The sequence below is a fragment of the Rhizoctonia solani genome, chromosome 15 (genome assembly GCF_016906535.1).
Source record: "Rhizoctonia solani chromosome 15, complete sequence".
Taxonomy (NCBI): Eukaryota; Fungi; Basidiomycota; class Agaricomycetes; order Cantharellales; family Ceratobasidiaceae; genus Rhizoctonia; species Rhizoctonia solani.
The window spans coordinates 1,092,759-1,119,185 of record NC_057384.1 but is presented as its reverse complement, the minus strand read 5'-3'; the positions used below and the strand labels follow the sequence as shown (position 1 = coordinate 1,119,185).

The following is a 26,427-nucleotide window of genomic DNA, read 5'->3' as shown; positions in this document are numbered from 1 at the left end:
AGGTGTCTGAGCCTCGGTAATCGATATATATATGAAGAGAATCCCAAAAGGGTGATGCAGCTATACATGGCGATTCGAGTGAGGTACTGCACACAAAGTGTGTTAGCTAGATAACCATCAAGTTCCTGTATGAGCATATATCATATTCGCTAAATAACATATTTGGTTCGCGGAGCTGTCCGAAAGAACGCGATTAATGTGTCAGGGGGCTCGAACCGGTAACATCCAAAGAACTTACTTACATTAAGAACTGGTCCTATATCAAATATTCGGTACATGCCACTGACATTCAATTCGTAGTATTCTTGGATTTAGGTTCATTGTCAGCCTGTGGCCTGCCTGCCTTTCATACATACGTCAATTGATGTCAATACTCAAATTTCCCATGAAGGTTGAGTGGCTCAGCAGACTGATGATGAGACCATGGGTAAGCCGATATACTTTCTGCCAAACGAATAACATTAAGCTTTGGAAAAACGATAAACCTGGGTAAACAAACGAGTTAAGAAGTGCCTGCAGAAGTAAAATATAATATGCGCCTCTGATTAATGAATCAGGGAGGATTGATGTAATTCCTCAGTGTTACAAAATTAGTGAAATAGGCGCAAAATTGAGCGGAGTGGCGACAGTACAGTTTTCCTTTGTTTCTGTAAACGTCCAAGAATAACGAAACATGCGTAGTAGCGACGACCCTATTTGGTGCATCCCAATATCAATTCGAGGTACTAAATTATGTCGTCATTATCAGCGATTGGGCGATTATGGTCGGGTGCCCAGGAGCTGAAATGTGAGTTACTACCCTAATCAGGCGCATATAGAATGATGGGCTAGGAAGACCCGTAATATCAAGCATATTGTAACTGGATCAAACTATACACGCGATGAACTAAAGTGGATTCAGGTGGATATGTATATATTCAGTGTTGTCATAGCTCGTATCTGGTACAAGTTACGGTACGGGGTTATTATCATAATAAGGAACTGAATGTAAATCACCAGTGAAGGAATATAGGAAGGCTTTCTTTAACGAAATTACCGAATCGGTTTATCCAAGTGGGGACTGAGTCTATTTGGACCTCTTCACTTTCCCGCGCAACGGAGCTATGTTGTCTTCGCGTGCTCGTTTCGTGCTGGTACTTGAAGCTGATGATACGCCTGCGGGTTTCAGGAAGCCGGAAGACGATAAGTCCGACCGCTTAAGGAGACCTTCAAGTCGGTGACGGCGCATTCCTGCTTTGTTAGCGACCTGATCATCATTCAAGGGAGCTCTCGACCCAGAAATAAACTTTGGTTGAGGGTTGAATGCTTTCAGGGAGCCGCTGTCTTTTGCGTTGCTCTCAGTATTCGTTCTAGGTTTTGCAGGTTCACTACTTGGGTCCACGGCCTCTACAGGGGGAGCCTCATCCTGCTTTACTTCGGTGCCATGGCGAAAGATTCGCCTTCGCCCGGGCTCTACTTCTGATTCATTCCTCAAAGGCTGGTGCTCCGTAGCATCCGGTGTGTCATGTTCGAATACGAAAGGAAGATAGGAGTCGTCTTGAGTTACGTGGATGCTAACACGTAAGGCAAACTTAGAGGTAGTAAATGCGATCAAAAATTTACGCACGAAGATTCAGTGGTTGAGTTCTGGTTCGTATTGGATGTGACACCCCATGCGGCCCGTGCTACCGGCCCAATATCCCATTCAGCCTCGTCGACTATTTTGGCAGTAGTAGCCGCAACTCTTTGTGTCGTCCCACGTTGCATGAAACGAAGCCTACAATTGTTACTAATGGTTAATTGTACGGACATGTTGAGGTTGACATACACACGATAGCGTCCCGTTAGAAAGTGACGTTGTGCCACCTGTTTTCCTAGACATGATTGGTTTGCTGGTCCTGACTCCTTGGTCAATTATCAACTATGCTATAGTTGTACTTGTTGAAAGTGGTTGTGCAGTTTAGCGCTGATGCGTCACGTGGACAAAGACCACCGCACGGACCATCCCCGCGGCTCACATGACCGAACGCCCCAGCCCGGTATTGTGATACAACCACAACGAATCGACGGCATGGGAGGAACTCATCATCATCATCATGGGCATATGGGTTATGGACACCAACCAAAGGACGCGCATTCATACCCGGAATTGAATTTCGGAGTTGGTGGGTTGGTATGCAATACTCATTGTATGTAACTTACAAGCCAATTCAGGAAGTAAATGGATAAAAAACCTGACCAAGGATAGAGTCAAAAAGTTTACAGGTAAGCTACCCTGCAGTGTCTAATGCAGGTTACTAACGGCACTCCAATAGATGGCAGCTTTGCTTCTCTCAACTTACCGGCTCTCATGTTTACTCACCGTATTGATGACGTTGACCATGTCAAGCTTGAAGTATGGTCAGCACCTGGGCGCACAAAGCCTACTTTTGAAGAGGCAATGAAGCAAGACTTCAAGCCGGCAAAGAAAGGGCAGGAATTTGGCCCCAGTTGTATGTTACCTCACGTTGATGTAATATCTTGTCACAACTAACTCTTTATTCGCCATATAGGGGTAAGAATGGTTTTATATCACTCAGAGTGAAATGTGAATGACCTGAAATGCGTAGACCAATCACTGGTGGAAAATCACGGTTAAAATTCCAGCAGAGTGGGAAAAGTACGAGCGTGTTCAGTGTAAGATTATTCGCAATGTTTGTGAATTTGCCTAACAGTATTCCAGTCGAGTTTGACCCTGGATGTGAGGCAATGATATTCACTACATCCGGTGTTCCTCTACAGGGGATCACCGGTGGCTTCGAAGGAGATCGCCGTGTCGAATTCATACTGGACAAGACCAAGCGCGAGTACAGCTTTGTCATCGAAAGCAGCTGCAACGGGATGTTCGGCATAAGTGGAATAGCCCCGCCAGACGTGTGTATTTTGAGGCGCCGTCGGAACTATTACTAAACATCTAGTTCTGTGTAGCAAAATCGGTATTTTACTCTGGCGTCGGCGGACCTCGTCGTCCCCAATCAAGACGCATGGCACCTGTTTTGGGACTTTACTACACTGCGCGAAATCATCGACACACTTCCGGGCAATTCACCTCTTCAAAACATGGCCCTTAGGACTGCAAATGAGATTATGAACGAATTTCAAGTTGACGACCCGGTCCGTAACTGTTACTTTGTGGCCTTTTCCTTCTCTCATATTCCAGATGGTGTAATAGGACACTATTGCAAAGTGCCGCAAGATTGCTGAAAATGTGTTTGGGGTAAATTGGGCCAAAGAGGGTGCTGATGTATACCAAAAACGGCGAGAAGGGCACGGTGCTGACCGCGAACAAGTATGGGGAATTGGACATTGTATGTTTCTTAACTCTACGTTGGTCATGATACTTACTCGATTTGGTTTGTCTCAGGCCATATCGATACTGCATGGCTTTGGCCATACAGTGTTACTCAACAAAAAGTTGCGCGATCGTGGTCCACCCAGGTAGATTTAATGAATCGTTATCCGGAACATCACTTCACTTGTAGCTCGGCTCAGCAATACAAATGGCTTGAACAAGTAAGTGGTCATGTATCTTTATAAGGGCATCCTTTCATTAGATTTCATAGTTGTACCCATCCTTGTTCGAAGAGGTCAAGTCCAAAATCAAACAGGGACTTTTTGAACCAATCGGTGGTGCCTGGGTGGAACACGATGGGAATATGCCTTCTGGGGAAGCGTTCATTCGACAAATGACTTTTGGCCAACGCTTCTTCCAGTCTCGATTCGGCATTCGCTGCCGAACTGGTTGGTTACCAGATTCATTTGGGCTTTCCGGCTCTATTCCTCAACTGATGAGGAGTGCCGGTATGCAAAGATTTTTCACTCAGAAACTAAGCTGGTAAGCCGAGATTCTGCTTCATGGAAGTATTTTTTTTGATGTAATTAACCCCGCCAATCTCAGGAACAATGTGTGCGTCTGAATATAGTCTAATTTAACCGAGGGAACCAAATCTCATTCCAACACAGCAACGTTTTTCCACACTCAACGTTTAATTGGGTCGGAATTGATGGCACACAAATTTTGTGCCACATGACCCCAGTCGGTAAGCGTATTTCACAACACTGGAGCATCTCATATTCCATATACCCGATCCACGCACAGATACATACACAGCCCAAGCGACAACCGGCGATGTACGCAAGGCAGTCACTAATCACAAGGTACAATTATCTCAAGGGTCTCAGTTACTCGGCAATTGCTTATTGTTCATCAATTATAGAATTTGGAGTCTTCAGATATGGGGTTGCTAGTCTTTGGAAATGGAGACGGTGGAGGGGGGCCGCTTGCCAAGATGCTTGAGAATGTAAGTCCCGTCCGATTCACTCGGATCGCCGGTGTCCCCGCACATATTGTGGGATGGGTTACACGCATTTTATTTACATGTTCTTTCATTTCGAACCCCTATCTCCTTATGTGGCCACGTCCCAATGAACTATCGCCCCAGGGTGTTATGCAGTACTGATGCTCTATTGTTCGATCGTATGTAGCTCCGCCGGGTGCGAGCGGCGGGAAACAACTCACGTGAACTGCCCCTCGTGAATATGGGACATACCACTGAGGAGTTCTTTGATCGTTTAGAAAAGGAGAGTGGTTATGGATCTGCACTCCCCAACTGGTGAGCCTGGCTAGTTTAACTCAGACAGCTCCGCAATAATTAAGATTTTTCAAGGCATGGCGAGTTGTATCTGGAGGTAATTCGTATTATTCCTTATTCGGGTGGCAATCGCTCACACTATTTCTAGTTCCATCGTGGGACGTACACATCGCATGGTTCCATCAAAAGAGGCAACCGTAAGTCGGAGATCCTTCTCCGCGACGTAGAGGTAAGCGCTCATTTATGCGAACCGAACGGATTTACACACCGGTACATTCCGGTTCTGATCCCATTCGCCAGCTCGTTGCTACCCTTGCCTCACTTACGGCTGGATATCTATATCCAAAACAACGCATTGACGACTCATGGGAGAAACTATTGCTTAACCAATTCCACGATGGTAATGTCACCCCGACCAGGGCCTAGATCTCATGTCTCATTTATGTTTATGTGAATTGTCTAGTTCTTCCTGGATCGGCTATCGGCATGGTCTACGAAGATGCAGAGAAGTTGTATAGTGAAATCACGAAAGAATGCAAGTCGATTTTGGAAGAAGCTTTCGATACCCTCCTGGTTGGCTCAACACCCATCGATCTCAACACCCCGTTTGAAATCTCGACCCCAGGCAAAGTCCTCGCGGTTAACACAACCCCCTTCCCGCGTCGTGAGGTTGTTCAAGTCCCACTTCGTAGCTCCGGGGGCAAGAGCCTACGTACTGCTGCGGTCCAGATCACGTCTGACAGCCAGACTGGGTATGTCCTCATGGATGCTCGTGATGGGGTTGGCATTGCGCAGCCCATCGGACTATTTGCGGATGTGAAGCCGGTTTCAGGCAAGTTCCGGAAGTGAGTCTATCAGCGTAGTACTGATAACCCATTCGGGCTGCTCGAATAGTGCACAAATCGGGATCGAGCGACTTTATTCTAAAGAATTCTACCGTTTGCATGACAATTTCTAAAGGAAGAATCGTTAGCCTTGTTGATGTTCAACTCGAGTACGTGATCGGAATTCAGTTCCGAGATCATACCAATGACATTTCAATGCAGCCGTGAGCTAATTGCGCCAGGCAAGACGGGTGGATTGATCATCTTTAGCGACCAACCTAATTACTGGGGTGCGTTGATCATAGTCTAATCTTCACTGCGTTCTGACATACATTGTGCCCCAGATGCGTGGGGTTCGTGTTTCCGATCTTCCAGTTTACTCCTTTATCAGCTTATCTTGATCCTGTTCAGACGTTGAGATACACCACCTCGAGAAGTTCACACAGCTCGAGTTTAACGATGTTAGGATCTTGGAGAATGGTCCAGTTCGGGCATCGGTTGAAGCCCAAGTCAAATACGGACAGAGTCTTATCACAACCACAGTTAGCTTTATTCATTTACATTTCCAGCACGTACTAACCATGCCATAGATCTCGCTTGATGCAATTACTTGTAAGTCCATTCAGGCCACTCCTTTTTTTTTTTTTGACTCATACCACTTTGTTGAAGCCTCGCTTTCTCCTCAATCCCGATCATTTATCCGTTTCGATGCCAAAGTTGACTGGCATCAACGCCACGAAATTTTAAAGTGTGAGTCTGGGTGTCGTGATTTCAGACGAAGCGCTCATTGAACCATCGCATATAGTCGAAATCCCGCTTGATATTCGTGGTTTGGAGGCTACTTACGAGTGCCAATTTGGGCATGTCTCCCGCCCAACCCATCGCAATACTACTTGGGATACGGCCAAGTTTGAAGTGAGCACTCTGTATCCAATAAACATAGCATCTGACTGACGATATACACTCTAGGTGTGTGGCCATAAGGTACGGTTTGTATGTGCTAATAAAGAAACCTCTCACTAAACCTTGCGTATAATTAGTACGCAGACTTTTCGGAGTATGGCTATGGTGTTGCTTTACTCTCTGAGAGCAAGTATGGATTTGCGGTTACCGGCAATGTTCTACGGGTTTCTCTTCTTCGAGCGGCTACTTCGCCAGACGCTGAACAAGACCAAGGCGAACATTCATTCAGCTGGGCTGTCCTACCTCACTTGGGACACTTTTTGGAATCGGATGTTCCGCAGGTCGCATATACCTTCAATTCTCCGCTCCATCGTAAGATTTTATCTCAACTGAGCTCATGAGTCTATTTTCTGCGTCTAACTTACCCTCCTAGTGCGATATGTTCCTGATCAAGGTTCAGATGGCTATGGAGCCGTGTCGAACTTGGTGCACAAGCCCTTGTTCAACGTTACCGGAGCTCCGAACGTGATCCTTGAGACTGTGAAACGCGGTGATGATGACGACTTTAGCACTAATTCCAAAGGGGAGCGGACGATTGTTCTTCGGTTGTATGAAGCATTCGGCGGCCACGCGCGGGCGTCGCTTAATGTGTATGTTTATTCTTCCACCAGGGCTAAGCTTTCTCTGACTTGTGGCTTTATGTTAGCTCTAAGAAACTCAAAGTATCAAAAGCCGCTATCACCAACGTTCTCGAAGATCACATCGAAGATCTCAAGGTGGACAATTCGGATGACCAAGTTGTATCATTCCCACTCAAATTCCGAGGATTCGAGGTCGTCACAGTCAAGTTGACCGTGTCCCTCAACAAGGCACAACACAAGTCGTACGTCGCCTATCATGTGATTCGTAGCGGCCTTCTGAAAACTATTGTTTTTAGATCATCTTCTGGTGAAGGATGGGTGCAAGTTTGAATTGATTCAACGGGCACTCGATTGATGTAACTCATGCCTGTTGAATGTTTATGACTTATACGACAAAATCCGAAATGTAGCTCGTCGCAGAATTGAATCGTTTACGCTACCAGACATTCTGGTCGATCTTGTCCTGGGACTTTATTTTTCTGAAGAAACGAAGACAAGTTTCAGGTAGTAACTATTTGATTAGAGGGAATGTACCAGATGGTTCTACTCTTGACCTAATTACCGCCATAAGAGGCAGTTGGCAAAATAGGACATACCCACAACACTTATTCTATACTCGACTACCGGCGGGATCCCAGCCATCTACCGATAGGACTATTTGGTCTATACGGCTATCGAGTCACAAGTGACCAAGTTAATATCGATCGAATAGGATGTGTCAAGGATACACGCATACAAACCTGATGCTTATTCTCCGATGGATCTCTCTTTGATGAAAAATAAAGGTATTGTATAGCTCTGTGAGGCATTAATGCTGAAGTGAGCAAAAGCTGTGGTCCTCAGTCGAAGTTTCCAACTATGATCAAGTCAATGTGTATAATAAATTGATGATCAACCTTTTTACGATCTATTCAAATCTGTAGCTATGCAGGGCCCAAGCTTAAGGCAAACACCGGTTGAAGAATGTTCAAGGGGTACACGATAGAAATGGCTCATCTTTGAATGTTATGCAACAAGGGCTAATCCTATATTTCTTTTGTGCCCCTGTGAAGATCCACTAGAGACGGAACTATATTATTTCATGATACCGTCCGTTCTGGAACATCCCGGGCCTTCTTCGGCTGCATTTTAATGTGACGTTTTCACCTCGAATTCATTTTGGCCAGATTTACACACTCCACATACTATCCAAGGTATAATGTATTGTAAGCACGATACTAAATTACGCTAATCCGTGGGAAATATCTCCAAAACATATCCTTCGTGAGGTCTGATGTCTGAGAGCGTGGGGCCGGAAGGTAAATGAGACATGCCATCACCATCATGGAGTTGGCCGAGTGGCGAGGCTCAAGATCGGCTACAGTGCTCGCATGGTATATCCTATCGCAAAGTGAATGCTCCTTCTGTGGCTGAGCTCAAATCTAGTGGTGCTCGTCATCGGTAATGCACTCTATTGCATGTAACCTCGAACGGAACTAACCGTTGCATCCTGATGATCCAGACAACTACCATTGCCTGTCAACCTCACATGCATTGTCCCTAAAATGCGCGTGTGGGGTCATTCGAGCGAATGTCTGATCGGGGTTGTGTCGAAATCAGACATAGCTAGTATGCGAGAATGTTTCTTCCGGAGTTTGAAATAGTGGCTTATCGTCTTGTAGATCTTAAAATTGACGAAAGCGGCCTTTGTCAGACGCTCATGGTGGTTGTCTCCTGGAATCACTATTCAGGAAGATTCAGGTGAAAAAAAGGGTGTTTCCAAAAGACTGGGATGGCGAGACCGACCCCGGGGTTTGGCAACCTCTAATGCTATCGTAGGCTACGAGATGGGTTATGGGCGCTTCGAGATGATTGGACCCTATGTGTTCAGGTCCCCCATAAACAGCATAAGTTAGTATCCCCTTTGACTTGATCCCTGTACGTCTAGGAGCTGTACCTGAGGTCCGCTGATGTCCGGGGGGCCCGATATAGCCCCCTGCCTGATCGTCCACAGCATCAACAGCCACAACAACTGAAACTCAAAAATACAGTCTTCTGGTTCTGAGTTGAATCAGAGGTGGTTGACTTTATCCGCGCTTCTCGTCAATTCAAGATTTACTCGATATTTGAGCCTCATGAGCGGTGGCGTCGCAGATTTGTCCTATTACTGCTTGTATAAAGACTCGAGTTCGCAAGCAATCATCATCCCTACACCACTCCCCGTCACTGCCGCCCCCTCTTCAATTACCGTTACCATGTCGCGGCCAGTTTCAGCACTGACCCCTGTCATCCCTCGATCTCGTGCAACGCATCCCAACCTTCGTGGGTGCATACACTCCCCAACCTGTACTTTTGTTCTAATTCAATTTTAGACATCCGCACCGCTCACGATGCCCATGTTGTTTTTGAGGCAGTGAGACGTGGCCTCTTGCCCATGATCACACACCGTCTCAGTGCGGCCGATCGTGATTTGCTTCGCTCCGGAGAGGTCTTCTGTTGGGAGGAAGCAGATTACAAAGGAGGTCTCGAGAGATGGACGGACGGGCGGAAATGGTGAGCCCTGTGCAATCTATAACGTGACTGAGCTGACCAGATAATAATAGGAGCCAGTCCCGGATGCGCGAACCCTTCTTGTTCTACACCGAGAATGTCATGATGACTCCTGAAGAAAAGGAAGCCAAGGCAGCGAGACGGTGAGCATTCAATTAACCCAGTCGGTACCGAAGCTCATTTCCTACCAGTGCCCGCAAGCCATCCGATTCTCGCGAGCGTAGCAAGGCTCCCCAGCCTTTCAGGCGACAGGATCGCCCTGCCAAACCAGATGGCCTTACAAAACAGGTATGTCTCCCGGGTTTCCATTGGACCACATGGTATTGATCGCGTGTTTCTAGACTTATTCGGCTTGGGTCACCCTTCCTGGTACAACTACTGCTCGCAAATGGCACTTGACTGTGAGTACCATTCTTCGACACCGGTTATCAGACGCCTAACAGTGTTTTTAGGCATACTTCACTGGCAATGACTACCACGGCCTCCCGACTGTCGACCAGGATCCACTACTATCGCAAATAATCGTGCCACTGAACGTATACGTCACCGGCAAAGGGCTGACAAGGAAATCCGACAGACGGCCCCCATCGCAAGATCTGGATAGCGAATCTAGGTTGAGTCCGGATCTGGACCAACGAAGCTCGGTGTCGTCCGACTGCGGCGTGTCCCCGTTGACCCCCTCTCCCATATCATCCTTTACCCAGTATCGCAACAGTGGCTCGTACTTGGGCAAGGGAAGCGACCCAACGACTAGTCCATGGTCAGCATCGTCGACGCTATCTTTGGTCTCGAGTACTCCCCCATTGCCATCCCCCCTCCACCAACCACAGTCGACTCCATACGCTGGCTATTTCTCTCAGGGTGTTCCTGCGCATGCACCTCAATCATACCCTACAGGTAATCGCGTACTCCCTCCTCCCAGTGCATTAGCCTCCTGGAGGGATGATGCTGAACAGATCAACACCTCGACGCCCTACAGCAGCCAACCGTCGCATAATGCCTACGGCAACCGTTCCTCTATAGATCAACGTGCTGTCTCGGCTTTCCGAATTCAACTCTGACTGACTACACGCGAGCAACACGCGATTCTTGGACAATTTCTTTAATATGTATACTTTTTGTGTTTCGCGACCGGACCAATGCTTCACCAAAGTGAACGGTGAAGCATGGGGCGGTTTACAGATATTCCAAGCATGTACAGTTCTTGCTAGTACCCCATGTATTTTACCATCAATCATCTGTTTCCATGTGACTTCAGCCCATTCGCCAGAGACCACGAGGGAATAGGAACGTGAGAGCAATAAAAGATAACGTAAGGACATATCGCTATGGCAAGTTTAAACTAGGCTCTTCAAATTCAATTTACCAAATTCAAGCCTATTGAGCTCGTCCCTATTCAACCTCGTAGCCTGTATGTCCATGTGGGGTTTCAGGGACGGCGAACCGAAGACGCCGATTCAGCGGTCGGTTACTGGGGGCTCGATCTTTTGGCTATACCCGTACGCCCCCATACACATTTTTTTGGGTCTGGAAAATAGAGTGGGTGTCCGAGGGAGATCTGAAAAAATGATTCTGATGGGATTGTATAACATGGCACCACATGCGGCCGTGAAGTGGCTAATGCTATAATGAAATACAAACGTAAAGTAGCTGAAATTGCGGTTTGATGTATATGACGCTCAGCGTGCATGGCCGTTGAGCTAGGAACCTCCCGATGAAGTAAGGTTTGACATCTTTATCAGGGTTCCAATTATGCGGTCGGGGTGTAGGCCCGTTTTCACCCTTACCGAACGGCTGGCACGAGGAGGCAGATCTCCCTGCGAGTCTAAGAGCCCGATCCACGATATAAGAGTGTAATCAACCTAGATTCCTAGCGTAATGACTTTGGCTGGGGTAACTATCAAAAGGGTGGATCACATAAGCGATCCGACCGCCTCGGCGTCTAGCTTGGGCGGATGTTGCCGTACGAGACCTTGCCAAGCCGAGTGCCTTTCCATAGTAGCATGGCTCATGCACAGATGCCCATCACTCTCGTCCATCACCGAATGTCAATTTAGTAAAGGCTCGCTACTTTGTCTCTGGAGACTCAACCCGAGCTGAAATGCCGCGCTTGATAATCCGTGATGTGCTTGGTACCTTGAGAACTCCACGCTCAGCATTGCATTGAGAAGAATAGACTTGCTCGGACTTTTGTTTCGCGTTTTCGGGTTGGTCTGGATTCCATAAAACGTGAAATTTCCGGCGCAAGCGCAGATGAGTTATAGCACAGCATAATGTTCATCAATCTCCGAGTCTATCTACTTTCTTACGCAAGCCAGGTTCTGGAGCATGCTGGTCCCGTTGAATCTCGTGTCGCAAACACTACCGTGGATTCCCATGCTTTCAACCACGATGGAGACATGATTGAGGATTCGAGAGCAATCTTCTTTGCAAATGTCGAATCCTCATATTGGTGCAGAAGGTCGTTGTCATTGATGAATATCAAAACTTACCGCGCAAGGCTTATCGAATACTTGACTCGGCCTAGTTGTTATCTTTTAAACTCGTCGTTAATATCCTTGATAGATTTACTCCGTGATATAAAACCTCCCATTGCACCCTTTAGACACTATATATTACATCAGGAAGACTCCCGAATTGGAGGAACGACCTACGGTGTGGGTACGCGATAGCCCTTCGTAACTTATGAGAGAATGATGCCTTGCGACCGACTTTGGATACCCAGGCTTAGTGTGCATCAATTGCAAGCTTACATGATTACAAAGTGGCTTGAGATATAGTGTAACGTAATTTCTCGCTCGGGCGAGTTTCCTAAAATACTTGATTGGGACTCTTAGCGTAATGCACCGAAGCCAACATGATTGCACACATTTCAAAACAACTATATGCGCTTTAGCCGAGTGGGGCATCAGCTCTCCAGTGGAGTATGATGAACTTGAAAATTCACCGTAGCATCATGAGGACAAACGCAAAGGGTGTGGTAGTGTTATAGTCTGGACCAGATGATTCAGTTCTGTTTCGACATTTATTCTCGACTTGGAAGAGGGATATTGGCGAGAGAACAGACGTTATTCTTGCGTGTTTTTTTCCGGTCGTTGATTTCAGCCCCACCCTTTGCGTAGGTGCTGCTCGGGTGGCCTAGGCATATGTCACCTGTTGAGGTTGTGTCAGGTACATTAGCGATCCGCGCGGTAGACGGGAATCATCCATAGCCGAAATACTCATCTACTCTTGCTTCCAACCAGTCTCTTTAATTCCCTCGGTGCTCGTATGGTTCCAAGTTCGCGGCCCCGTGTATGTGTATCTAGCTTTCAGCGTTGAAGTACACTAATGAACAAAGTCCAACCGCCTTAATCACTGACATTAACAATCTTTGAGGTCTGTCCAAGTCACGGAAGTATATATGTTGTCAACACCATGCGGGTCAGATATCACGGAGAGCTGGCATCTCAGCTATACCGTGAACACGGTTGTCCGGTCAGTATACTTAACTGGTAACGAGATAGAGCGGGGGTGGCTCGCGTATATATTATCTGTATTCAATCTATCACAACATGCGATGGCCAGTGGCAGCGTGAAGACACTTCGGAATATCTTATCCCCACAAATTACAAACTTCCTTCGTGAATCATGCAACGCGTTGAACCTTCTGTGCTTTTTGGGGACCAACTTTTGGCCGGGGTACAATCGGCCTCAGATGCCGAGGCTGGCTGCAACACTCCCGCGCGGGATGCTCGGTAACGTCACTCTCCAGACTAAAATTTGAGTGTCGACGTCTTGTCCATACGATGCGCTGTATGGTTTGCCAAGTGCAGTTCCATTGATCGTGATGAAGTCATTGTCGGCCTGTGATACGAAGCGACTGTGTCATCCATCGCGATCTCTAAGCGGAACCCATGCAACATACCATCGTGACTAAGAAATAATCGTCTGGGGTGGTGCTATCCAAAACTGGCGCGAGCGCAAAGCTTTCCCATTTTGCATCGATCAGTGTACGATCCGTAGGCTCATCTAAAGGCCCGAGTAGTATTCGACGTGGAAACCCGAGGTATGAGTGGGAGTATACGTTAGCTGTCACAGAGGAATGAAGTTTGTACGTACCGTTATGTAGCCCAAATCGACCAAGCTGTTTAGAATCGAGATAATTGACAAACGGGACGTAAGTAGCGGGAACTACGTTTTTGTCGAGTTTTCCTTTAGGTGCTACTGGAGTTGTTCCATCGAATTTGGTACCGTGGATATCCGTAGCGTTGGATATATCGAACAAGTCTGCCTGCCTAAGGGAAGACAGGATTATCAGCCGGAGCTTCGTGAAGGCCCAGGTGGAAGTAGCAGCAGGGCGTACTTGTAATCCGACTTCGCTTCCATGCCGTCGTCTCCATGCCCGTGTCCATCTCGACTGAGAATAAGGAATTGGGTCGAGCTGAGAGCGTGTATTTCACTCTGTGCGTATGTCTTTCCCTTCTTGCTCTGAGGTAGAGGTACCACCCATTCTCCTGTTCCCCAAGAGGCACCAGTTCCATTAACATACTAGCCTTCGAGGCACCGGCGGAGTATATAGAACTCATACCAATTACAGGAGAGCTCCCTTGAGCTAAAATGTCCCAGGCGAAAAGCCGTGTATAACGGTTTGTTTCCTTGTCTCCACCGCCGTCTTGGATGGTCGCCGACTGCAGGAGAGCAAATAACGTCCTACCATCACTAGAAGCTGTAAGGCCTTCAAACCCTATTGCAGTTTTCGTGGAAAGTTTTCACGAGCGGGTGATAAGGGAAGTGATCGTGCATCGGACATGACAGGTTTGGAGAATTTGACGACACGAATTGGAGGCTTGGGTTATCAAACTAGTACTAAATAAAGCACACAAGTTCGAACCTTGATTTGCGTCTCTCCCGAATTCTGGCGAGATGCTGCTCGTAAAGTTGAGCTTGCCGCCAATTGTCGGTAGGATGGCTGTCGGAGGTTGTATGGCTTGCAAGAGAGTGCCGTTTGCACCAAATCGATAGATGTAGGGGCCATACTCGTCCGAGGTCCAAAAGCTATTGTAAGCAGAGGGTAAGCATGGCATAAGCGAAAGGAAACTAGCCTAGCGAAATCAAGTAGGCGGAATCGCAATATTCTCACCTTCCATCCGCGTTTAGAACTAGACCCTCAGCATCGACGGAAATTTTGGAGCTGCTCGAACCCGGAGCGGGTAGCACTGGGTATGTAGACGTATTGGGTATGCTGGAGATCGCATCTAGACCCGAAGTTGGGAAACCAGGTGCTAACATAAGGCGATCGTCAGTCAGGCTTGATAGTGCGAATGCTCCGTATATCGAACCTTTTGAGTATAGCAAAGTACTTTTGTACTGGATACTGAATGTCTTGGCAGCAGTATCGAAGTCCAGCTTGTTTTTGCTATAATAAGGCGAGAAAACAAAGTCGAAGCTGTGCTGGCGCGCCTGCCAATCAATGGTAGTCTCTCTAAGGTTCAGGGAATAGTCAATACAAATCGTTGGTTATTTCCCTACATTTGAAGTAACGGTTCATCACTCACACATTATAACCACGATCCGGTTGAGCTATCAGCCGACCAGTAAATGTCCCATTTGAGCCCGCCTTGAACGTTCCCTTTTGGAGTGCTATAGCACTTCCCAGACCACCTTGATTGTAGTACAATCAATGCTCATTCATGATGAACTTGAATGCATAGACTAACCTAAAGTTTCTCCATAGCTATCGCGGGCCGAAGCCGGAATATAGCCGAACCCAACCAAACCTTGATTCACGAATGTTTGACCTCCAAGTGTGGCAGTCGTCCAGAGCGAAGGATCGGTAGTTGCTGCCAGAGTGCTTCCAATAAATACAGGAAGGGCTAAACCGACAGAGTACATCGGTAGGAGTTGAGTGTGTAGTGAAAGTTGCTGGAGAAGCTTTTCTCGAAGATGTTGACGGTTTATAGCTCGATTGATACGTTATTGAAAAGGCGAGGCGAGCTTATTATTAGAAGTCTGTCTAAAAATTGTCGAATCTAGGCGAGCAAGCGAAGGTACAAGTTTGGCAAAGATCCACATGGTCGAAATACTAGAATCCTGCACCCCAGCCATAGCTACGCTTCTGTCCAATGAGAGCATATTATAGCAAACGTGGGTCATACAGACATAGAGATTTAATTTCTATGAACCAGCAAGATCGATAATAAGTTGGATCACCTGATTTACCAGCCGTGTTCACGTGGGGTACATAATTAAATATCACGTGATGTTTACTTGGCGCTTATCCAGACCCTCCAGATCAGGTAATATTACTGTCTTGAAGTGCTTTCCACACCCACCACAACTTCGCCGCATAGACGTTTCGCAACAAGTTCAATATCAGTTGCAATGAGAAGCTCTTACGTAAATCTCGAATCTCGTATGAGGTAAGTGCTCGAATGCTGATTCAACGCTCTTCGCTCACAGACTCAGGAGGTCGCTCCCTGAGTCCATGTCACAGAGCTCGAGTCGCTTGTCGGGGAGTTTTATAACTTCTAGTTCAAGCTCTTCGCGGAAGCAAGTCACTTGGAGAGAGCCAACCAAGCCCAAGAACTCGCCCTTTCCCGCCGCCCGCCGGAAAGTCCACTCGACCCTCGATTACTTGAAAGATAGACTGAGGCAAGTCGAGTCCGAACGAAAGATTGGAGCCTTGTTCAAGCGTCGCCAAACAAGAGACCATAGGCCTCTCCAAGGGATTCTCAAACCCCCTACTGCTCACTTTCCGGAGTATCAGACCGATTCGTACTTTGATTGGACCGAATTCCACGATGAGGTTATTGTATATGCGACCGATACCCTGGCTCCACCTGCGGTCGACACTCCTTCCGACATAACCGAGGATACACCCACGGAAAGTGGCACTTCTACACCCCCTGAGCCTATCTCGCTCTGTGATTCGTGGGAGACGAGCTCGGAGTACTGGTCGGACCAGTGGGACGAAACACCTAGACTTCCTAATCAATGGATCCCTCAACTTGATTACTTCGTGGAATCAGGCCTAGAATTCAAATCAGGATCAGAGATATCGGAGGCGACAAAGCCGGTTGGTTCGTTCTATCAACCGGTCGAGGTTATCCAGAGTCCAGCAGAATTCGTTGAGGAATTAACCTCCTCGTTGCAGTATGGGCTTATCATTTGTGGTCTGGGGCTTATGGCGTTCTTGTTCTTGGCCCTGTGGACAATACTGCTCATAACATGCGGCATGGTAGTTGCCTCTATCTTTCCTGTCGTTCTTGCCACATATGGATTCATGCTCTTGTTTACTCGGACCAAGTGTTCGGTCGAATGGCTCCTCATGACAACACTCAAGGTCTGGGCAGGGCTCACGTTGGGTATCGGGATCACATTGGCCGGTATCGTGGACTACATTGGAGACAAGGTTTTTGCATTGTGCCATAAACCAGCCGCCATCCTACCCACCATCATACTCCTCTGTACACTTTCGATAGTGCTGGTTCCCGAGCTATCAGGTAACAACAATCTATCTACTGTCTCAGTAAACGGTAGTTTGTGATATTTTATCTGTTTTGCATGTACACCTCAGCAGTTGTATTTTTAGATCATGTATTTGTATGGTGGCATATGTTTATTCGATGTTATCCATCCGACTTATTTCAAATTACTTCGGTACCGTCGGTGTCCCCTCATGCCCGAAAGTTAGTGGCTGGAGCCAGGAAGAATAGCAGTACACTCGATCTCGACATCAGCGCCCATCGGAAGTGCAGCAACCCCTACACATGTCCTAGCAGGGGGCGGACCGGGAAAGAACTGGCAAGGCAATAGAGGCGATCAATAAGGTGATCACAGGCAAGGTTAACGTGCCCGACAGATGTACAAGAGAAAATGCGCCGGGAATGTCCGTGGATCCATAGTGGATACAGGGTGGCGCGGGTAGCATGATAAAAACGTGCGTTGATAAGCATCGGGGGATTATTGTTGTGCTATTCGGCAATAGGCTAAAATATACAGAATTTAATAATGCCCACCTTGATGTACGCCTCGTTCATGGTTGCAAAGTCGCGCGGCATATTCGCGAGATACACATTAACCTTGAGGATGTGTTCTAGCCCCGAACCAGCCGCAGCCAAAACCTTTGAAAGGTTCTCTAGTGCACAGGTCTGTCAAAAGCAGGGTACCCCAAGTGAGTTTCACGCGAACTTCCAGGGTAGACTATGACTCCGTGGGCACATGCTTGTAAATGCCAACTCACAGTTTGAGGGGACACCCCTCCTGGAACCACGTTTAGTTGATGATCGCAACCAATACTCCCACTGCAATACACGATTCCATTCGCTACAGTTGCCTGAGCTGTTTCGGATCACAACGCGAGTAAGTAAGCTTATTTGTGAGCTGCCTTCTCAGGGCAACGATCGCACGGACTGCGGCCTCGGGAGCCCGATAGCAACTGCTTAAACCAAGACTTACAGAACACAGGTAGCGGTGGTACGGCATCCTCCGTATAGACAATGGTTTTCGTCGTTGCGTGGGTTGCCATCCTTGCTTTATATGTGGTATCTATATCGGTTTAGAGCAACAATACGTACGCGTTCTCTTTGTATAGGATGATTAATATACTATGTCCGATAAGAGCAATCACGATTCAGGGGCCCGATCGGAAAGAGTCTAAAACCTTGCAAACCAGGGTGTGGTCGCAGGGGTCTGGGGAAACACCGTTGGGCGCTGATAGGTGATTACTAATCCAGTGCTAGTGTATCTTGGGCGTTCTAATTACCCCATTTACACATAAATCCCATATTTTCACCGAGATACTCCCTCGTAGAGATAACCAACTGAGTAGAGAGTTATTAATACATGGGAAAGACACGTCCGTGTCATTCTTGATTATTGAAGTAGTGAGTCAACCATGCCTCAATCGCTGAAAACGGCACGGCACTTTTTTGATTCCGTTTATGAAATACGTACACATCTCCCAGACATTCATCTGTTCCCTGAAATCACTGCCAAATCATTCAATTCGTATACAAGTAAAATTAGTTGAGCGATATATGCTGTCCAAAATAAGACAGATGTGCTCATGCTGCCCCGCCTTGTATGGACATATTCATGGTCTTGATGTTGTGGTCCTTGATCAAGCTATACCCCATGAAAAGATGTCAGTAACTTGGATGTGATCCGTCCAGTGCGGAGAAGGTTTTTATTTTTTACTCACAACGCAGAAAGTGCCGCTACTACACACTACGATTCCAACAAAGGTCATTCAGTTCGTATATTGCGGCTTTGATCGTTTGTTCACTCACAACAGGGACGCCCACCAGATACACGTAATTCAGTGCACGCACGTAAGCTTGGATCACGACTCCTTGTTGATCGGGCGGGAGCGTGTAAATGATCGTCACACTCTGTCGCACGCCTTCAGCTACCTCAGGAGGGAAATTTGGGGCGATATCGAACAGACTCGAGGCTAATTTGTTAGCAAATACAGCCCCAGCGACACTATAAAAAAACAGCATCAACTTGGCAGAAAGAAATAGACTATAAGCGTGTCTTACGCAATACCAATGATGCCACCTCCCAACTGGGTGAATGTTACGAGAGACTTGAGTAACATTTTAGTTCACTCCCTGAGAATACAAACTTTAGACGCGCACCGTCGCCTGTGGAATCATCTTCTCATCGTGATTGTACTCTGCCTGGATTGCGATGATGACATTTTGCAAACTTCCTCCGAGGCCAACTCCGAGGAGAATCTGTGTTGAGAAAGCTCGGAGTTAGGTTTGTGAGATGGATTCAGATCTATGCAGTAGACACCTGGAATCCGGCCAGACGTGCACTGGAGATGTCTACATCATTCAAGCCAAATAGAAGTCCAGAAGCCACGGCAGATACCAACGGACTATTAAAGTTTCCGAAATCAATCGAGTGTATATATTGGTTTAAGCTACTGACCTGAATACAAGGAAATGCTATATTAAGTACGCCATCAAATCAGTATAAATCGCGCATAGAACCGTAGCTAGGCGTACCCAATACCGCCCCGTCACATTGATTATTGCACCCGAGCCCGCGGCAGCTTGCCGGCAAGATCAGTTGTCCCTTCCGAAATGAAGGTTATATTTTTGCTTACTTAAAACTGGAAATCAATCGTCTTAGCTTCAGGTTCATTTACACTGTCAGTGGTTTGAATACATACCACATGCTAACATAAACGGAAGGATGTCGATCCCCGACTAACGGGAGAGTTAGTGTCGGAACACGTCATCCCGAGGAACTTACTTTAGTGGCTGAATGGCCTTTGGTTGCTTGGTACTATCGTAATCGATTTGGAAATGGAAATTATTATAGACGGCGATAAACTTACCTGTAAAGGCAGATAATATGTTGCCAGTATCATTGCCATGTATATCATAAATGCTTCAATGCATGTTCCTATCTGAGTACGGTGCCTGAATAGGCTTAGAGGAAGAATGCCTTTGCTGCCTTTTCGTTTCTCCCACAGCAAAAACGCGATAAATATTACTGCAAAGAGACAAAATAGTGCAATGACTACTTTGTCTTTCCCTTCAGTGCAAAATTCAGTACCCACATGGTTGGTTAAAAAGAGAGACATACATGGTTTAGTGTTCCCTCCCCATTGCAAAGGCAGCAGTAAGCAAGTAACAAATCCTAAAATACGGCAATCAGCGACCAATATTCGACTTGAGTTCAATAGGGGGACCGTCTAATGGCTAGATCTATAGATCTGAAATGGAGATAAACACAAGGTTTGCCCGGTGCCACGCGGTGGGATGACAAAGTTTGGCGCTTGAGACAGGCAGGCAGCGTTCTTTATGACGCACAAATACCGGAGTCTCCAGAAAATAAGCATAGCATGTGGGGTCTACGATTGTGTTACCAATTTCATCAAGCCTTATCCACATCAGACACGTCCCTGAATACAAGCGCCAAGCGGGCAAGGCCGGCGGGAGTTAAGCCGACACAGACTCGGCCGATGCGGAGTATAGAAGAATTAAGGACAATTTCTAAATGTCACCGAATTTGGACGTGTCTGGAAGTCAAAGTAGCCTCTTAACTCGATCCCGAATGAATCACGGGGCAACCGCCTCGATGAGCTCATATCCGGGCTGGCCGATCCATCCCAGACGAGAACTCATATATCGAATCCATTGTTCGATATCACACTTGAACTATTGCCGTCCCTTCCAAATCTCAAACGCACAACCTCGAGCCCTCAGCTCGACAGCCTACTCACCTAGACATAGTGCCGCCCCCACCCAATCCAGGGCCACCCACTTGCGCCACGGTTGGTCATACTGGAACAGATCTGTCCGGACTGGCGGGCGTGCATCAAATAGAATGAGAATCGCGCCTACTGATACGGCCCCGAAGGGACTATGATTAGCGCAAGGACAAAAGGCGATTAATGTGATTTCAGATGAAATAAATTATTAGTGTAACTTATGTATGTAGATCACTGAAACTTACAGGTTAATGTAGAAACACCACCTCCACGAAACATGATCGGTAAATGCACCTCCAACCAATGGTCCGACAACCTAGAACATTCATCTCACTTGGTAAACGCGCCACAACTTTCATCAGGGACGAGTCAAAAAAGGAACCGATGAGAGTGCCACAAGCATGCCGCGGCAGGGATAGGATCGAGCCCTGTGGGCGATGAAATAGAGGTGCTGTGCCATACAAGAGATAGTCGTGGGAATGAGACAAACGAGCAGCTGGTAATCATCGTTGTGTTTTCGATCCAGATTCCCAATAAAACAAATGCGGTAGCGATGTTGCGTTGTTACACTCGAAAATATGCAAATTAGGCGCGCGCCTTGTTTGAGTTCTACTATCCACTGTGTAGGGATGTACCATATCCCGGCACAGCGGTGAAAAGCCTAAAATAGTAGGATGCCCCAAACTGAGGCCGTTCATCCTACTCAGCCACCTAGCTCAATATTTTAATTTTGAAGAAATTGTTCAGCCACTTTGGCTTCAGCGAATATGGACCCAGGCATTTTTTGCCTCTAAGCTAGTCCACGGTTAAGTTTCGGTGGATGAACATCCTCTTCAGTGGCAAGTTTTGCGTAGTCTGGGTCCCGTCGCAATGCAGGCCGAAGACCGATCACAAAATCCAAAGTCCGCTAACATAACCTAAATCAAGCAAACTCACCGACGAAACGGCAAAAACCGCGCCAAACAATCCAAACAGTAATGGCCGGTCTTCGAGTCTTGTAACTTGAGCTATGATTGATAAAATAGAGATGAAGATGCCGGCAGCGCCCGTGCCTGCCACCTAGTTTGGGAGAGTAGAATTACGAGATCATGTGTCAAGATAAATTGCCGGTGTGTGATCCAATTGGTTAACCAAATTTGATTTGTGAGTTGCACGATTCCGATGTAGTCATTGTCGCCAGATGCCCATGGGAATCGGATATGTGGAGGTAGGGCAGTTGGGTTGGTACATCAGTGTGAAGAAGGGGGTGAACAGCATGCATAACGCAAAAAATCACACGGGTAATTGGGAAGTAGAAGGAATTCAACCACGCGCGGAATACAGCCACATAATTGATCGACGCCCAAGAAGTTCATAGGGTAAATAGCCAAAAAAGGCAGGTTGTCGCATGTATTACCGTAAATGGATGTCCCGGATATTAGGTGTTCAAATGCGGTGATTATCCATCACAGGGAAAGATATCCGACAGAATATATGACGAAAGAGGCGCATAGAAAAGAATTCAGCGCCAGAGCGCGAGAGGAATCCCATATTGTAAGCTTAAGTGTAAGCACTCTGACCGCACTTGCCATGGGCTCTCAACTCACCGCTCGGCCGAAGATCAAAAACTCGGCAGACCTATGGGAAGGTCATTCTCGGTCAGGGATCAGGCCAGACTTGAATTCAGCTTACGGAGCTACCGCACAGAAAAGCGAGCCTATTTCAAAAATTCTTTACGAATATCAGTGGGATGACTGGGATAGAGGAGTTGGACGAACAATACAGCCGCAACGTAGATCCATTTGGTAGATGCGACGATCAGTAGTTGGCCTACCAGGAGAGGTTAGTAAACGTGATAAGCGCCGGAATTTTGAGGATGGTGAGGGATTTTGGGGTGCATACCGTAAAGAAGAAGGAGGCCTGCTTGTGTAAGGAAGTACCCCGAGACGATCCAACTGACTTGGGCTAACAATACAGTCGAGTAGTTAGACAACAATTGAATTTCATGGACCTATCAACCCACAAAGTGCATCAAAGTGCGAAGCAATTTTGGGGACTGAATTGTGGATAGTTAGCACTCAGAACTAATGCAGTCTGGGGAGAGGTGAACGCACGGGCGGTTGCCTAATAATGAACCAAGTTCAGCGATCGATCACTATGCGAATCACATTACAGCCACTCACTACTATTGTCTGATCGAGGGCGACGAGCACTAGGCGCATGTCAATATTTAGGATTGCCAAATCGGTATAGTCTAAGAAAAGGGTAGGAACGGCTTAAACGGACCGGCACTCACAGATCGATAGTAACATTCCACTTATGGAAACGTATTGTTAGGGTGAGGGTGATGTTCAATAATTCATACATACACGAATGCTAACGCCAACTATACCAAGGTAATCGGTCAAGCTCATATAATCTAGGACTATACTTACTTTAGCACCAGTCAAATATTGGCCTTGGCTTGCTTCGGCATTTGTAGCAACTGGGGGGTTTTCAATATCTCCCACAGATTTTCTGTCGATATCACCTTCCCCAGATTGTTGTGTTGTTAGTTTACCCGATTGCTGATTGTTCTCCATTGCCGTACTCGAGAAGAAATCGACATGTCCCATCCCTTGGCAGTAATAGTTATATCCTCGCGTACCGCGCCCGGGGCCCGTCGCGGGTATCAAATAAGCTTCCATCCAAGATTGTACATATCAGTCCCCTCGCTTCGTGGCTGAGCGGTGGGCAAGTACAAAAAATGCCAGCTCGCCCTGAAGGATGCCCTGAAATGGTATTTAAAGGAAGTATGAGAGCGTAGAAGCCCACCTCAAGGGGTGACCAGGGAGACCTTTCTTGGGGCCAGAATAGCAGTGTTTCTAACCCCTATCCAAGCATACAATTGATGCTTAAATAGGCTACTTTACTCAGGTTCTCATACATAGTACATTAAAATCCAGATATCAAGTATCGCAAATATAGATTCTATGTATCCACAACCCCACTCGCAACCTTCCTTCTTCCCTCCCTCTGTTTTCTCAAGACTTTTATCCATCTTTCCAATGGACCTCCATGCCCCTTTTCCTCCTCCCACCTCTCCACTTCCTCCCATCGTTCTGGTCCGAACTGAACATTCTTCCTTTGCTCAGTCGTCCATTTCGACTGCTCTTCTAAATGTTCAACAAGGGCTTTAACACCTTGAACAACCTTGGCCGATGCAGAAGACTTCTTTTTGAGCGACTTTTTGAGAGTCGATGCGATAGGAAATACAACTTCTGGAAATGCAACGCTCGTCAAAGGTACACTTTCTGCGAGCAACCAGACAGCTTCTTGGACTACGCTTTCAGCTAGCACATGGGTCTTGAGGTACGCGCTTGGTGCTCGGATCGTGCTCGCCATATCCAAGGGTTTGAGCATAGCGGATTTTGGCTTGGATGCGGAGAGGTAGGAGGTCAGAGTGGGAGGAGGTGCGACGAGATTGGGATGTATGTTTTGGTGTGTGTCGCGAGGTGGTGTAGAGATGTAAGGATGTGGATGTGGAGAGGATGGTACCGTTGTGAAGGGATTAGGCTGTGGGAGGAAAGGGAGGTTAGTCATCGGATAAATGTGCGAAATGTAGTTTAAGATTTGGGAACAAGAGGTGGGATGAATAGTTTTGACGCCGGAGAAGCGACACAATTTAGTAGAAACAAGTAAGAATACACCGGTCCATCCAAGTTCTATGCACTTACCTAACAGCTCCTAAACCAACTTGAACGAGAGGGTATACAAGAGGCTGCAATTCCTCTTCCCCCCTTGCAAGCACTAGACTCCAAAAATCGATACAATGCACAAATTGCCAGTTGTAGACCTGTTTGTAGGCCTCCTGTATTCCCATTACGAGATTCAGATTAAGTATAAAAAAATCCTATAATTAAACTTGCCTTGGTTTTAACCTTTGTGCTTGCCCTCAAATGTACGGCCAACTGACGAATGTACCCAAATGCCACAGTGTATCCTCCCGATTGCTGTCTGAACAATTCCGAGGCCGAATTTTTCATGAGCGTAAGGCTGGGTAAAGTATGCACGGAGGTAGATTTCGAGGAACGTAAGAGGGCTAGATATGTGTTCTGGTTTAGTGACCCAGAGAGGAGAATGGAATATGCACCAAGGGGTAAGTTGATGCGATTAGAAAAGGAGTAAGCATTAAGAGCCGGTTGAGATCGAGAGTAGATGAATATAACCCACCTTCAAAACCAATTCTACGACCGCCTCGTCGGCTGATAGACTTAATCTCCTCACTGCCAAGAACGCGCTAATGCGGACTGAATCTGCGGACGTCGACCAGAGAGAAAGGCATGTCTGACCAGTATATTAGTACGTTGCATGAAAGAAATCCAATAAACCGGTTACAAGGGACGAGATGGTGGGTCCAAGAATAGAGTAGGCAGGCGAAACGCGGAGAACTCACTTTTAACCACATCTTCACAGCCTTTCGACTTCCCACTACCCAAGGGATCAACTTTCCTGTCTCGCCAAGTGCCAATTCTACGAGTGCAGTTTTGCTGCCTTCGTCCGACTCTCCCTTTTTCGATTTTTTAGTCTTCTTGTCGCCTTTCTTGGATTTTTTAGATTTTGATTCGGGGGTGTCATTGTCATTGTCATCACCCTCTTCGTCGTCGTCGGTAGGATTGGAGGGCAGTTGCTCGATGAGACGGATGGCATTGTATAAGTGTGATAGAAGAAGTTTGGACAACGTTGCATTTGTTGTTGGGGGTTTACTTTTTTTTCATTGAATTAGCGTTACTTTCATGGGGACGAGAACAGTTAAAAAAAACACGCACAACTTATCCCCAGGTAAAGTCTTGTAAGGTGCGTGGTGGGCAGCAATAATCGGTGTGTATTTTAGAGTGGTTGTTACGAGTTTGTTGAATACTGTCTTCATGTCAGTCTGAACGAGCATAAAGTAGGTGGAAATGTGTTTACCTGCCGCACTATCGATCTTCCATCTCGTCTCAACCTCCTCGTCGTTCATATATGCCGCTGCCTTGAATGCGACCAGGAGTTTCCGCAGAGTTCTCAAGCTGTGTGTCTATCTTAATTTTAGCCTCGGCCGAGTATCCTGTGAATTGATGGACACACCTCAATTAAAGATCTTTGCCAAGTCTTCAAAATCTCGCTTGTCAGTACGGGTTTCTCGTTGGTATCCTCCATATCCTCGTCATCCTCGAATTCCATTTCTTCAGGTTTAAATTCCAACAATTCACGGTCGTTCTCTTGCAAGTACTTGTAAAATTCTGGGTCGGTTTTTTGAAGTTGGGCGAGATCCATTGCGTGGGTTTCCTCTTCGTCTAAGAAGCAATGCGTTGAATACCGGAATAAATGAACCGAGGCTGACTCACCTTGTTCTTCATCTTCATCGTTCATCGAGGCGAGAGATTCGGCGTCTTCCTCGTCGTCCGACTCATCATCACCTTGCTCATCCATTAAATCCCCATTTAGCAAATCATCTACAGTTTTGCTATTGGTGGGACTCTCGCTACCAAATTAATCCCTTGTATTCTCGAGTAATATAGAGCATGACTCACATGTCTTCTTCCTCCTCTTCTTCCTCCTCGTCATGCTCATTCTGACTCCTCTTTGCCCCCTTTCTCGCCTGAGTCTTAGCCTTCACAGCCTTAAACTTCCTTCTCGCCTGAATAGTACGCTTCAGCTCTCCCGATTTTGCGAATTTACGAGTCGACTTGGCCGCTTTCTTGCCCATT

The 26,427-nt window shown here is 46.8% G+C and overlaps 8 protein-coding genes across 8 annotated transcripts; 3 read left to right on the top strand and 5 right to left on the bottom strand.

The window, feature by feature from the left end:
• Positions 1-1,066: 1,066 nt before the first annotated feature.
• RhiXN_12154 (uncharacterized protein) lies at positions 1,067-1,746 on the bottom strand (the record flags this gene model as incomplete). The annotated part of the gene is made up of 2 exons (XM_043331969.1): positions 1,067-1,553; positions 1,607-1,746. 2 exons carry the CDS (start codon positions 1,744-1,746, stop codon positions 1,067-1,069), a joined length of 627 nt encoding a protein of 208 aa, XP_043186730.1.
• A 113-nt stretch (positions 1,747-1,859) lies between these two features.
• RhiXN_12153 (glycoside hydrolase family 38 protein) lies at positions 1,860-7,308 on the top strand (the record flags this gene model as incomplete). The annotated part of the gene is made up of 32 exons (XM_043331968.1): positions 1,860-1,888; positions 1,939-2,144; positions 2,194-2,244; positions 2,295-2,471; positions 2,532-2,542; positions 2,589-2,655; positions 2,702-2,892; positions 2,947-3,132; positions 3,191-3,326; positions 3,383-3,531; positions 3,582-3,853; positions 3,917-3,925; positions 3,982-4,058; positions 4,118-4,176; positions 4,236-4,319; positions 4,504-4,631; positions 4,686-4,707; positions 4,759-4,839; positions 4,911-5,010; positions 5,074-5,455; positions 5,524-5,604; positions 5,657-5,724; positions 5,779-5,787; positions 5,846-5,976; positions 6,025-6,046; positions 6,104-6,184; positions 6,240-6,349; positions 6,404-6,418; positions 6,475-6,709; positions 6,771-6,987; positions 7,044-7,220; positions 7,275-7,308. The coding sequence occupies 32 exons, from the start codon at positions 1,860-1,862 to the stop codon at positions 7,306-7,308; spliced, it is 3,597 nt and encodes a 1,198-aa protein (XP_043186729.1).
• A 1,784-nt stretch (positions 7,309-9,092) lies between these two features.
• RhiXN_12152 (cAMP-independent regulatory protein pac2) lies at positions 9,093-10,568 on the top strand (the record flags this gene model as incomplete). The annotated part of the gene is made up of 6 exons (XM_043331967.1): positions 9,093-9,279; positions 9,330-9,510; positions 9,561-9,650; positions 9,699-9,795; positions 9,849-9,908; positions 9,960-10,568. The coding sequence occupies 6 exons, from the start codon at positions 9,093-9,095 to the stop codon at positions 10,566-10,568; spliced, it is 1,224 nt and encodes a 407-aa protein (XP_043186728.1).
• Positions 10,569-13,200: 2,632 nt separating this feature from the next.
• Positions 13,201-15,381, bottom strand: RhiXN_12151 (uncharacterized protein; the record flags this gene model as incomplete). Its single annotated transcript, XM_043331966.1, has 10 exons — positions 13,201-13,353; positions 13,415-13,518; positions 13,609-13,784; positions 13,853-14,003; positions 14,078-14,233; positions 14,381-14,544; positions 14,630-14,771; positions 14,829-14,971; positions 15,045-15,150; positions 15,207-15,381. The coding sequence occupies 10 exons, from the start codon at positions 15,379-15,381 to the stop codon at positions 13,201-13,203; spliced, it is 1,470 nt and encodes a 489-aa protein (XP_043186727.1).
• Positions 15,382-15,903: 522 nt separating this feature from the next.
• RhiXN_12150 (uncharacterized protein) lies at positions 15,904-17,035 on the top strand (the record flags this gene model as incomplete). Its single annotated transcript, XM_043331965.1, has 2 exons — positions 15,904-15,908; positions 15,955-17,035. The coding sequence occupies 2 exons, from the start codon at positions 15,904-15,906 to the stop codon at positions 17,033-17,035; spliced, it is 1,086 nt and encodes a 361-aa protein (XP_043186726.1).
• A 1,519-nt stretch (positions 17,036-18,554) lies between these two features.
• RhiXN_12149 (uncharacterized protein) lies at positions 18,555-19,879 on the bottom strand (the record flags this gene model as incomplete). Its single annotated transcript, XM_043331964.1, has 12 exons — positions 18,555-18,615; positions 18,692-18,717; positions 18,780-18,975; positions 19,032-19,078; positions 19,131-19,229; positions 19,291-19,375; positions 19,429-19,445; positions 19,506-19,552; positions 19,607-19,612; positions 19,673-19,709; positions 19,756-19,788; positions 19,841-19,879. 12 exons carry the CDS (start codon positions 19,877-19,879, stop codon positions 18,555-18,557), a joined length of 693 nt encoding a protein of 230 aa, XP_043186725.1.
• Positions 19,880-21,509: 1,630 nt separating this feature from the next.
• On the bottom strand, positions 21,510-23,313 carry RhiXN_12148 (major facilitator superfamily transporter; the record flags this gene model as incomplete). Its single annotated transcript, XM_043331963.1, has 12 exons — positions 21,510-21,626; positions 21,656-21,778; positions 22,306-22,336; positions 22,391-22,429; positions 22,477-22,528; positions 22,601-22,663; positions 22,722-22,754; positions 22,813-22,822; positions 22,882-22,952; positions 22,995-23,014; positions 23,068-23,084; positions 23,134-23,313. 12 exons carry the CDS (start codon positions 23,311-23,313, stop codon positions 21,510-21,512), a joined length of 756 nt encoding a protein of 251 aa, XP_043186724.1.
• A 355-nt stretch (positions 23,314-23,668) lies between these two features.
• On the bottom strand, positions 23,669-26,426 carry RhiXN_12147 (nucleolar complex protein 2; the record flags this gene model as incomplete). Its single annotated transcript, XM_043331962.1, has 7 exons — positions 23,669-24,253; positions 24,911-25,024; positions 25,134-25,443; positions 25,507-25,754; positions 25,805-26,013; positions 26,065-26,201; positions 26,251-26,426. 7 exons carry the CDS (start codon positions 26,424-26,426, stop codon positions 23,669-23,671), a joined length of 1,779 nt encoding a protein of 592 aa, XP_043186723.1.
• Position 26,427: the final 1 nt, after the last annotated feature.